General features: G+C 34.3%; 1 protein-coding gene across 1 annotated transcript; it reads right to left on the reverse strand.

Annotated features, from left to right (window-relative positions):
• Positions 1 to 226: 226 nt before the first annotated feature.
• Positions 227 to 532, reverse strand: LOC140450858 (uncharacterized). The gene has a single exon (XM_072544537.1). It carries the CDS (start codon positions 530 to 532, stop codon positions 227 to 229), a length of 306 nt encoding a protein of 101 aa, XP_072400638.1.
• Between the last annotated feature and the right edge of the window lie 13,093 nt (positions 533 to 13,625).

A 13,625-nucleotide genomic window follows, 5' to 3' on the forward strand; every position in this document is an offset into this window, starting at 1 on the left:
CTACTTTGCAGTATTGACTTTGTTTTGTTGCCTCGTAACACGACTGACACGGTTTTCGTTTCTTTACCTCTTTTTCAGATATTTCATTCCGTGAACGACGATTTCTGTTTGGCGTGGCGACTTCAACTGTTTGCGGAGGAGGCCTCGAATTGCATAATGCATATGCAACAGATTTTCGAAATTCGAGGATACCTGTATCAACATGCTCGACTTCTTTGAACATCACCTATGCATTTACCATAGCAATATTCAGCAAAATATCAAACGCCAATTTTCTATTCCACTTAATGGTTTTTCTAAGTGGTGATTGGTATGATGTCATTTGATCTGACTGATCAACGGAAGATTTTCCTTGGTTGTAGGCAAATATCATTTCAGGTTTTTTCTTTGTTTGTCCACGACGATTTCCAACTTCAATTTGAGAATCTAAGTGCTTTGTAGAGAACATCAGGACATAGCGCTTGCCTCGCCAGGATAGTACGGTGATTCCCTTATGATTTTCTTTTGAAATATACTCTCCGGGCTTCAGCATTTTGTTTGTCACGTCGCGCGGGGTTCCTTTGCGATATTTCCTTAAGGCGCCAATTTGATGTGTTTGTCTATTCAACAACTGTTCTGCAAGTCAAAGGCTAGTATACCAATTATCCGTGATCATGGTTCTTCCGGAATCCAATAATGGCTTGCCTAGTTTCATTACTATTCTAGGTGGGGTGGTTCGGTTTTGATAAATATTTTTTCCAGCGTAAATCTCTATATTATAAGTATAGCCTCTATTTCAACAAAGTTTGAATATTTTGATGCAACATTTATGGCGTTTTCCCTTCAGATATTGGCGCATAATAACCCGGTCTTGAAATAGTATTAGTGATTCATCAACACATACTGTTTCACCAGGTTCAAGTGCTATTTGGAAATTATGGACCACTTTATCGACCAAACACTGAACTTTGTGGAGTCGGTTATTTTGAGGGTTGTCCCGATTATCTGCAAAGTGAACCATCCTTAAAAGTAGCTCAAACCCGTTTCTGGACATTGCTGGACATCATTTTTTAATTTTAGTGGAGCCATATCCATGCCTTCTTCAGTGGCTTTCAATTGTGCAGATGCATGACTACTTCTGAAGAATACAACTATTGCGTTTATTTTGTCCACTATTTTTTTTATTTCTTTTTGTCCTTACTGGGTAACTAAATTAATAGAATAAACAAAACACCTCAAAAGTTCCAGCCACCAGTGCACACAGCTGCTTTCATATTTACCGCATTATCGGAAATAACTGCTATTTTATTTGTTTCAGATATAAGATTTTTTAGCATTTTACATTTATTTTCAGCAGTATGTCTTTCTGTAAAGCACATGCATCCTAATAAATCTGAAGTCAAAAAAGTTCTTTTATCCTCTTCTACAATATAATGGGCAGTAACGCTAAAAAAACTATCATTTGTGCGTGATGTCCATCCGTCAGTTGTGAGACATATTGCATACGCTCTTTCAAGACGCGTTCTGACAATGTCAACAGTTTGAGTATAAAACACTGGAATCATTGAATTTGAAACTGTTTTTCGCGAAGAGGCTTTATAATTCGGTTTCAATAGATACAGTAACTTTTTAAATTCTGTGTCTTCCACGGTACTAAACGGATGATACTCCTTGGTGATCGTTCGGATTAGCTGTTTGTCAATTTCATCTTGTTTATTAATTGCCAGTGGCCTGTGAAAAAATTTCGTTATGGTTTGGAATTTGCTTAATTGAAATGTACTCTGCTTTTTGGCGTTTCATCAACACTGTGGGTTGTTTTTGGTTCATATGCCTTATAAGTGTAGATGTCAATTTATTTTTTACTGATAATGTCTGTCCACAATACACACGTTTAACCTTACCTTCAATTTCATCAGAAAAATATGTCTAGATTTCTCTTTTTTTTTTTGGAGCGATGCGAGCGATCAAAATATTTACCAAAAATAACTTAAACGAACTTAATTAGAATTAAAATATTAATTTATTAAAAATATTCATACCCAAAATTATTGTAATTTAAAACAATTGTATCTTCGATCCAGTGGATATTTGATAAAAAGTTAACAATACATCGTTTAAGAAACTTTCACTATGAAACCGAGTAGTGTCTAAAATTTTCTATTATAAAGTTGCCTAATTCCCAATAATCATAGTTCTAAGAAAACCTATCCATGACTAGTGTATATTCTCGGTCTGAATATGGACACCTAACTTTCACAATATTATTGTCACCTACTAATTCGTCTGGGGAAGCTCCTAAAAATCCATAACCTTTTTCCAAACATACAAACAATCCACACTGATTTACTATATTTTTTATTTTGGAAACATGCTTTAATAGCTAAACTTTGATTAAGTTTTCCGTACTCCAACTATTTTAAGGGCGGTAAAGATTTATAAAAAAGAGATTACACTGGCTTTCCAAAGTTATCTCACTGAAAGTAGAAGCTGTAAGACGAGACTTTCTTTCCTCAAACCAGTTTTTATTATCACTTTGGCCTCTAGGGGATTGCTCTATATATTTACCAATCTCTGGTGTTACGCCTTGTAAATTTGTTGCTCAATTAATTCGCGTATTTCATTCTCTGGCAGCTCGAGTTTTTGACAGTGTCATCCATAATCTGTAACACCTTGTTAAGTGTTGTCATTATGGAGTAACATTCTTCTGGGTCTACCGAATTTTCGTGTTTCTTTTATTTTTATTCCCTTATTGACTAAATGTTTTAAAATATTTGAAAGTGTGTCACCTATTATTTTTTCTATAAACGTAGAGTAATAAACCAAATTGATAAGCCAAACCTGCAGATTGACATCTAATATTGAAACTATTACTACGACTATAATATGTCTGTTGGCGTTATTAACAGGTTGGCTGCCGACACATTAGTGGTGTGCATTACAGAAACGTTAAATGAAAGCCGGCCAACATTTCTAGATTGTCCCAATTTGCCGCGTGTACTGCCGGCGTACACCGGATATGGACTACTAAATTATCGGGTGTGAGCTGGTTGTACACGTTACATCAAAATCCTTACGAAGAAACATTCTCTGGTCTGTGAGGAATATTGAGTTTAAATGGTTCGGCATTTTGGGCATATTTGGCTAATAAAAATGGATTTAACTGGTGATCGTTTATTTTCATATAAATCTGCATACTAAATACTTACATAAAAATACTTCATTGGTGTTAGAGCATTAAATTATGTTTTTATAAAAGTAACCAATAAACCTAATAAAATAAAGTAACTAATAGCAACAGGTACAAACATTTTAGTAGAAAATTAAAAGTTTAAAAAACTATTTATGTGGAGAAAAACAAGCGTATGGTTTTTCAGCGCATGTGTCGCAGAATGTTGTAACTGTCTTGGTGTTTTTTGTTGCATAAATGGCCCATATTTAACTGACAATTTGGAATAGAAGAACGTGCACCTCTTTCGAATTTTTCTATTCCGTGAACATCTTTCTTCAATTTCAACGATTTTGTGACTTTGTACTTTTTTTGTGTCCCTGACTACAGTCGTCTCTGGAATCTTTAACAATGACTGTGCTAGTTGTTCCCTGAACAGTGTCATCGTAATTTCTTTTCTGGATGTAAAACCTTATATACTCCTAGAGCATTTATTACCGTTGTCCTAAGTAACAACTCAACAGCCACTTTATGAAACCAACGTAAGCACTTTCTGATTGGTGATGAATAGCTAGGTGGTGATTATAATCTATAATACACTCGGGCTTAAGAGTGTCGAATAAAAATTGGTTGGACCCAGGCCTTATATCCCATTTGGCAGTAATCCTTTGCAATATACTCTTCGAAGACAATCGAAATATTTTCGTGAAAAACTTGTGGAGGCCCCAAGAAGTGTACTGATAAGGCAAACTGCTTGAAATCATTGGAATACCTTGATCCTTTTGGCGATTTCTTTGACAAGGATAACTGCATCTTTAAGAACTTGCTAAGTTGGGTGTAACATGTTCTTGGAGAAATATTCTCTATTGTTACATAAGGATCTTGTCTTGTGTCTTGAGCTTGAGGGCTGTTTAATTTCCTTCGGAAGTGTTTTATTGTCTTTATCAAGCGGGCTTTCCTGGGAGTTCCAAATGACAATTTTTTTGGTGTTTGGATGCCTAAAAACTAGTCTTGATTTGAATGTTGTTAATATTGAGAAATTAAGGTTAACTAAACTCGAAATAAGTAAATTTTCATTACAACGAGCTAACAAGTGATTTACCAGGGTTTCTATATCGAATATTCTAATAAGAAGAAGTTGGAGCCACTAATTAAATATTAGATTCACACAAATATGAAGAAATGAATGTCATTAAATATTTGCCTGCTCTGGGAGTATTGGAATTTAAGAAGTGTAGGAACTTACAAATTACAGACGGACTGGAAGGGAAGGTAGTGAAAATACTACTAAAAAAATGGCTAAGCTGAGAGGAACAAATTTACATGGCCAAAAAGAGACACAAAACCTCAAGTGAAGGTTCGGGCTAGCTTTTCTACACTAAGGCTTGGCTGAGAGATAAAACGACAAATGTACGGGATAATGAAATTATATACGTAAGGGAGAAAATGAGACGTTTTAACACCAAAATTTAATGAAATGAGAGAAGACAACTGGAAATAGAAGGTTACAAAAAGGTACTATACGCAGATATATGGAGTTACCTAAGAAAACGGAATGTGAGCGCCACTCAAGAATAGCTTGAGAATTTCAAAGTAATAAGCAACAAGAAATAGGTTACAATTGATACACGAACCTGAAATACTTAAAAAAAATTTACCTTGTCCTGCTATATAATATACGGGTTAGTAGAAACTGAAATAAAAAGCCAAAATACTAATGACAGATATATTATTTATTTAACAATATTTATTGATAACAATGTATTAATTTGTATCCATATAAGACACGTTAAGATAAACAGTAGTGGTGGGGGTGGAGAAACCAAACGGTCACATAAAATAAATTACCACCACTACTGCGCCAGGTAAAATGTATTATTACGAGAAACAAATCAGTGTCCGGATGAAAAGCAAAAGTCCTATACTAAGGTTAGTAATTTATCTAAAATAATCCTTGACTAGGTAAGGTCAAAATGAGTCTAGAACAACTAAGGTTACCAAAAAAACTGATTACCTTACCTAGCAAAAGTGAAACGGTGAGGTACCGTAGAATGGGTATACTTTGATCATATTTTTTTGGTTAAAACTGAATATCTATTTTGTCGTTGAAAGTAAAAATTTGAAAAAAAAAATACTCTATATCGGTTTTTGGTGTTTTATCCATGAACAAAGTATGAATTAAAAAAATTCAAAAGTTTTTATAGAAAAAAATAAAAACTGCGTGATCAAAGATATACTTAAAATGGGGATACTTTGATCACACATGTTTTGTAAGTGGGTTATGAAAGTATCCCCACACTAAAGCACTACAATTTTTATAAGCAAATAGTACCTTGCGAAAATAATGAAAAATCCAAATTTTACAAAATATTGTTTTAATATATGCCTTAGTCTACTGTAACATTTGTTGTAAAATATTTTTTTCAGCTTAACTTATTTTTGTTTCACGTTTACAGCTAATTCAAGCACTGCAATACTTTTACTGAACGTGTATATGAGGTTTTCATCTTCGTCTAGTCCTTCTGAAGGTTGAGGTAAAATCTCTACGAGTTCTTCTTCTTTAATTTCTGAGATATCGTTAAGAACTCGTCTAAATTTTATTTTATCTTTATCAACTGATTTAAGCCCTACAACGGTGATATCATCTTGGTCTAACTCAACTATCTCGCAAACATATTTGTAGGTTTTTTTTCCACGTTTAGATGAAAAATTGGCCAAGACAAATTGACCCACAAGCAAATTTATTGTATTATGGATTTTTTCGCCCTCTCTGCTGTTATAGATCTGGATCTCAACTTCTTGTTGTTTATTTTCATCTTTATTGTCATCCAAATCTAATACTTTGTCGTTCATTTCATTTGCATTAGATGTAGAGACACTGCAACCTGCTGGAACATTGAGTCTTTTCTTTCTCCTTTCAGGATGGTTAGGTCCTAAAAATCGCTGTTCCCTAAGCAAAGTTGTTAATGCCGATTCTACAGCTTCGTCAGGATTATCCGTTTCTTTATCCGGCAATTTCTGCAAAACTTGATATCGGTTAGGTGGGAACAGACCACACGCCCGAAAGCCACTTTTCAAATTCCTTTTTATAGCCCCTTCTTCATAATTTTTGTTTCGTGATGCTACGCTATTCAATCTATTTAAACATTTTTTGAGCAACACTGGAAACATGTCTTTTGGTATAGTATTTATTCGTAAGTTCTGAAGCTTTCATTCCGATAAAATAGCACGCCAAGCTATTTTCATGGGGCGAAAAAATGCCACATCAAGTGGCTGACACAAATGTGTCGAGTTGGCAACTAAGCAAACGAAATCAATGTCATTTTTTTTGCATACTTTTAGTACCTCTGGATCCATATGAGATGACAAATTGTCACATATCAAGACTTTTCTTCCTTCTAAACGTTTAGCATGTGGAAGAAATACTGTCTTAAACCAATCTCTAAAAGTTTCTCCATCCAACCATCCACTTGTTGTCCGATTATAACGTGTACCGAGACTGCAACAACTTTTCGTACAACAAGGATCTCCCCTTGGACCATTTTCTTTCCAGGTATCATATAAAGGAATACTTTTGTATATGACATAGGGCGGCAACAAAATGCCATCTGCAGAACCGCACACCATTATAGTTGTACAGATTTTCGAATGATTCATGACTTTCTCAGGGTACTTCTTTAGTGACATCTTCTATATTATTAAAGAATTTTTCTATGGTTTCCTTTGAAACTGCAGCTCTAGTTCTTTTAATATTAGTCGCTATTCTTTGTCCATAACTCTTTCTGTTTCTTTGGAGTAAACTATATGCCCACTCAACTCCGGGTATATTATTTTGAAACATGTTTATGACAACTCCTTTTCTATCTAAGTAATATTTGGCCATCATACGTTTATCAAACAAAGTCAAAGGAAACCCCCAATCACCACATTTTGCTGCAGCTTGGAGAATTGCTTGTTCCTTCTCGTAAGTGAATATTGTAGGCCGCCCAGGTTTTTGTCCATGCATTCCTTTGAATTTATTTTACAAAGTGCCGTATGGAATGTTAAATTGGTTTGATGCTGCACGAATACTTAAATCCCCATTGGCTACGTTTTGGAGCGCTTCCTCCAACTTTTCTGGCAAATAGTCTGCGTAAGAACGGCTTCCAGGTACTCTCTTATGTGTACGAGGCATTTTCTGTAAAAAAGAAAAAAAATTTTGAAAATTTCTTTATTTTAAATATTATTAACCATTACTTAAACCTGCTTTATTTAACAAAAAAAACCTGTTACCGATTACAAAAAAAACTAGAGATAATTTACCTGACTTATATGCATATAAAACACCTTACTCTAGCTGTAACTGAATATCAGAATATTGATATAAAATAGAAACAAAACTTATCATTTTTCCAACAGGTGTTGCCAAAAAAAAAAACAAAACCTCTTAGGGTGCAATCCTACTGGGCGTGACAATATCCAAAGACTAGGGAAGGCTGTTGGTGAATGAAGCCAAGTCAGATGTTATGTTGATGGCATTGGGAATTAGGTAGTCGTGTTTTGTCCAAGTAATGGTATAGTATCCAATATTATCTACCAATTCGCAACAATATAAGTGTTGATGATATTGATAAGAGTGGAACGAAATCTACAAAATAACATTCAAGAAATATCGAGTAATCTCTACAGGCAAAGTTATTAACAGCTCATATTTTCACCTTGGATCATCAACTTATATAGGTTTTTTACCAAAATAAACAAACATGCTTTTTTATCGTATTTATAAAAATGGCGACGAGTATATTAGATGTAAAAAGCAGACGTGGCGTAAGCTGTGACTCAGACCATCTGCTAGTACAGACACGGTTTAGATGCAAAATCAGCCGACAGGTAAAGGAAAAATATCCAAAACAAGAAAAACTAAACTTAGATAACCTAAAAGTCTCTGAGGTACAAGAAAAATTTGAGAGAACAGTGGATGAAAAATTACTAGAAGAAAACAGAGCAGACTCCACAATAGAAAACCAATGCAACACCATAAGCAGTATCATACTCAACACAGCGAAATAAGTCTTAGGAACAAAGACACAACGGAGAGAAGAAACATGGTTCGATGAAGAATGCAAACAAGCTATACAGGAAAGAAATAAAGCACATAAGAATTACATACTCAGACGTACTAGAGAGGGAAAAACAGAACATGAGAACAAAAGACGAAGAGCAGATAAACTGTGCAGGCAGAAAAAGAGAAAGTATAAAAACCAACTAAACATAGAGAGGGAGTTTAAGGAAAACGAAACAGGTAGCGCATACCAATTTATCAAACATCTAAGACAGCATAATCTGGCCTATTCATAAAAAAGGAGACAAACTGTTGTGTCAGAATTATAGAGGCATCTCTTTACTTTGTTCGGGATACAAAATACTCACAAACATCATTAATCGAAGACTACAACCTCTCACGGAAAAAATCATCGGGGAATATCAAGCAGGGATTAGGCAAAATAGATCTACCATTGACCAACTACTTACAGTTAAACAAATATTAGCCAAAGCATGGGAATATGACATGGACGTTTACAATCTCTTTTAAGATAGATTTTAAACAAGCCTATGATTCAATAGATAGAACAATTCTACCTAATATATTGGAAGAATTTGGCATACCAAAAAAATTAATACGACTAGTGCAAATGACAATGACAGAAACAGAAGCACAGGTATGTATTCAGGGACAGATCACTGATGCGTTTACGATAACGCAAGGACTGAAACAAGGCGACGGACTAGCTCCAACGCTCTTTTCTCATGTTCTTGAATATGTAGTTAGACGGTTGACGGTGAGCGGAAATAACATATTTACAAACAAGTCTACCCAATTAACAGCATACGCAGATGATATAAACATAATGAACAGAACAGTGAATGCAGCGGAAGAAACCTACGTTGAGTTGAAACAGAGTGCAGAAGCAGTAGGGCTAGCAATAAATACAAATAAAACAAAACTACTCATACAAACCAGATCAAATAGACCAGTGCAACAACACTTTATTGACGATATAGAACATGTAAATAAAGAATATTTCGCGATGCGCCACATATTCGAATCGCTAGACGTACACCGGAAAACAAAACTTCGGGTCTATAAAACAATAATCAGGCCCATAGTAAGTTATGGTTGTGAAACATGGGTGGTGACACAGAAATCTGCCAATGCATTAGATGTGTTTGAAAGAAAAATATTACGTAGGATCCTGGGCCCAATAAGTGAAAACAACAACTGGCGAATTAGGTATAATAGAGAAATATACGAGCAATATAGCGAACCAACTCTAGCACAACACACTAAACTGCAGAGATTACTATGGGCAGGGCACGTGGTCCGCATGCATGAGAATAGAATCCCCAGAAAATTATTAGATGCAAGAATACAGGGAAAAAGACCTGTTGGAAGACCTAAAAAGAGATGGGAAGACGAAGACGATGAGGATGCCAGGAATTGCCTGGGAACGCGTTCATGGAAAAGAACAGCGGTAAATCGGGATGATTGAAGAAGCCTGTTGAAGGAGGCCAAGGCCCGATTTGGGCTGTAGTGCCATTGGATGGATATAAAAATGGCACAAAAACTACTGGCTATGTCAAAAAAAAACATGGAATTCATGTTATAAGAAGACCTTAACTATGATTCTACGATGATAAGTGCGATTACGGCAAAAATAACGATATATATGTATATCAGAATATATTTAATACCGATAAATAGTTTATTGCATCTTACCTGGAAAAAACGACACGCAGATTACGAAGAGAAAACCGGTTAATGGCGGAGTTGATTAAGACTGTAATATATTTAATCTTTGGAGCTTTTCAACGTTATTTCCTTAGTTAGTTTGCAGGTAATCTATTACTAAGCTCCAGATTTTCCAGATTTTCGTCCCATAAAATAATTTTTTACTTTTCTCCGTGTCTCTTCATTCGAGTTATCTGACCAACTGATTGCTGCACGTAAAAATCGATTCCCATTTCACTCCAAAGCGACCCTCGCGCGTGAGCAGAAAAATGTCGTTTTTTAAAAATTGATCGCGGGCGTATCACAAGAAATTTCTTGAGGGGTATTATTAATGCAATTTTTAATTGAATTAATTTCATTAGTAGCGTAACCGCTACACTTACCTTTTGATTTGTGACCTTTCTCTTGATATATGTCTGAAGATATATTAGATGTGGTTGGGGAGAAAACACACTCTCCAACATTTTCGGCATCTGAAAATTATAAATAAAGAATTTAACATCAAGAAGCGAATGTTTTGGAGAATCCATTGACTTATCTCGTTCTACGTTGTATTGTATTTTGAATTCGTTAAATTCAAAATTTTGTTTGTTTTTTTCTATAAACATAACAATTTTAACACTGTTATTGTAAATTTTTGAAAATGAAAAGATGTATTCATTTATAAGGTTCAGGGGTAAACGAGGTTTTTGTTGTTTATATTGGATATAAAATGCCTCGAATGTTTTTCTCACATTGTCAAATTTTAAAATATTATTTGAAAAAGTTATTTCATATTGACTTCAAAAGATGAGGTACATCTTTCATATAAAATTTTTTGTCAGAGTCACAATTCCTATACCTTCAATACTATATGTCATAAATTCCCCAGAGTATTGGTATTGCCTGTAATTCCTCTACAGCTGATGCCACTAGAAAGAATAACATATATATCATATTAAAAGCATATTGAAATTATTGTTACGAAAGATTTATTCCACATAGGAAAAGTCCATTGACGAAAAAGAAGAAGTAGTTCGAGAACATTCAAGATGACATCGAAAATTCTTGAAATGTCTAGTGAAGTTTGGAACGTCAGAATATATATATATATATATATATATATATATATATATATATATATATATATATATATATAGAAAAGAAAAGAAATTATATATATATATATATACATCCTACTATCATTTTCGCATCGATACATTATGCTTTTACCATCAATTTAGCATCGTCTTGCAAAGTAGCATCTGTATATCGACGCTACTTTACAAGACCCTAATAACTGTTTTCCCGTACTTGTTACAAGAATTTTAACCATCTCATTGATTAGAGTCTTGATACCGTGTTGGTATTTTAAAATATCCGCTTTCTCTTTTTATCCCTTACTGAGTTATATAAGTTTATTCCAGAAAATGTTTGAGTCTAAAATGATGGTACAGTGAAAATATTATATATATTTAGTTCAGGGTTTTACCGTTTACTCGCTGCCATTATATACATGAAAATGTATATCCCACTTTCATTATCAATCATTTTAGCATCAGAAATTTGGCATCGTTGTTGAATATAATATTACCCATGACGAAATAGTAAATTTAAGAATATATATATATATTTTTTTCATCTACAAATCATTCTGGCATCATGTTTGGTTAAAAGTAACGGGTTATGATATATTGCAACTACCTATTGTATCTTCGCTCCAATTCGTCCAGTCGCGACGTACAGCACCTCAAATGATAGGATTTAACCAATAAAATACAATAAGACAGAAAAATCAAATATAGCAGCATGTCAAAAAGGCCTTAATTATATATCTTCGTTTCTATAAGTCCAATCGTGACGTACAGTATCTCAAATGACAGGATTTAACCAATTAAAAACAATGAAATAAAAAAATTAAATACAGCAACATGTCCAAAGGGCCGTAGTCACGTATCTTCGGTCCTATTAGTCCAATCGTGACGTATAGTACCTCTAATGATAGGGTTTAACATAAAGAATACAATGGGATAGAAAAATCAAATGCAGAACAATGTCAAAAGGGCCTTAGTTGTGTATCTTTAGTTCTATTAGTCCAATCATGACGTGCAGTACCTCAAATGAAAGGATTTGACAAATAAAATACAATGAGGTATAAAAATTTAATGGAGTAGCATGTCAAAATGGCCTTAGTTATGTATCTTCGGTCCTATTAGTCCAATTGTGACGTACGATACCTCAAATGATAGCACTTAACCAATAGAATACAATGACATAGAAATCAAATACAGCATCACGTCAAAAGGGCCTTAGTTACGTATCTTTGTTTTTAGTGGCCCAATCGTGACGTACAGTACCTCAAATGATAGGATTTAACCAATCGAATACAATAAGATAGAAAAATAAAATACATCAGCTTGTCAAAAGGGCCTTAGTTATGTATCTGCGGTCCTATTAGTCCAATCATAACGTTTCGTACCTTAAATGATAGAATTTAACTAATATAATACAATGAGATATAAAAATTAAATAGAGTAGCTTGGCAAAAGGGCCTTAGTTATGTATCTTCGATCCTATTAGTCCAATCGTGACGTAAAGTACCTCAAATGGTACCATTTAACTAATAGAATACTACGACGTACAAATCAAATACATCAACACTAAAAGGACTATAGGTATATATCTTTGCTCCTATATATGTTATGTCAAAAGAGGCTTAGTTGCGTAAACGAATTAACGCACAGAAGTGTGTGGCATATTACGTGACAGGATTATTAGTGAATACCATACGATTACGTCATACATCCCTTTGCATACGTCCACTTTTAGTTAACTACTTAGTATGTATTCAGTACTTTGCTTTACGGTTGTTGAGGCATTAACTCTTAAACAGAAGAATGTTAAAAATCTTGAAAGCTTTGAGATGTGGTGCTACCGCCGTATACTAAAAATAAGTCGGGTGGATAAAATTACAAATGAAGAGGTAATACGCAGAATAAATAACGATCCAGAAGTTATACTGAATATAAAAAAGAGAAAACTTGAATAGTTTGGCCACCTGATGAGAGGACAAAAGTACACATTCCTACAAAATATAATGCATGGAAAAATCCAAGGACGCAGAAATCCAGGCCATAGAAGAATGTCCTGGATGAGAAATTTAAGAGAGTGGTTTGGCTGTACCACTAACGAATTATTCAAAACAGCAGTAAATAAAATTAGAATCGCTCTAATGATATCCAATCTCCGATAGCAGAGGCACTCAAAGAAGAAGATATGATAAACTCAAAAAATCTCCAACGTTCACTGTTAGACATATGCCTCCCGTTCAGTATACACATTTACTGCTCCTTGACGCTGTGACGAGAATGAGATAGGATTTAACAAATAGAATGACAGAAAACTAAAAAAGACAATGTGTCAAACGTGAAATGCATCGCAGAACGTGAAATATTAGCGTAAAATTATATGATGCCATAGACGGTTCTTTAATACCCAGCAAACTCGCTTTGTAAAGTTACATAGCAGGGATCTGTGCGAGAAAAAGTCGATCATTCGTTTTATAACCCAAAGGGGACCATAAAATATTCAACGTTAAAATTTGACATAATGTAACGGTATGACAAATCTTTTTTCTCCCGCATGTGCTTGCCTGTGTACCTATACAAGGGAAGTCGTGCATAACCTTTAAGTTGATCGTAATACATGCAATAAAACATAAATGCACATAAA

The sequence above is a fragment of the Diabrotica undecimpunctata genome, chromosome 9 (genome assembly GCF_040954645.1).
Source record: "Diabrotica undecimpunctata isolate CICGRU chromosome 9, icDiaUnde3, whole genome shotgun sequence".
Classification (NCBI taxonomy): Eukaryota; Metazoa; Arthropoda; class Insecta; order Coleoptera; family Chrysomelidae; genus Diabrotica; species Diabrotica undecimpunctata.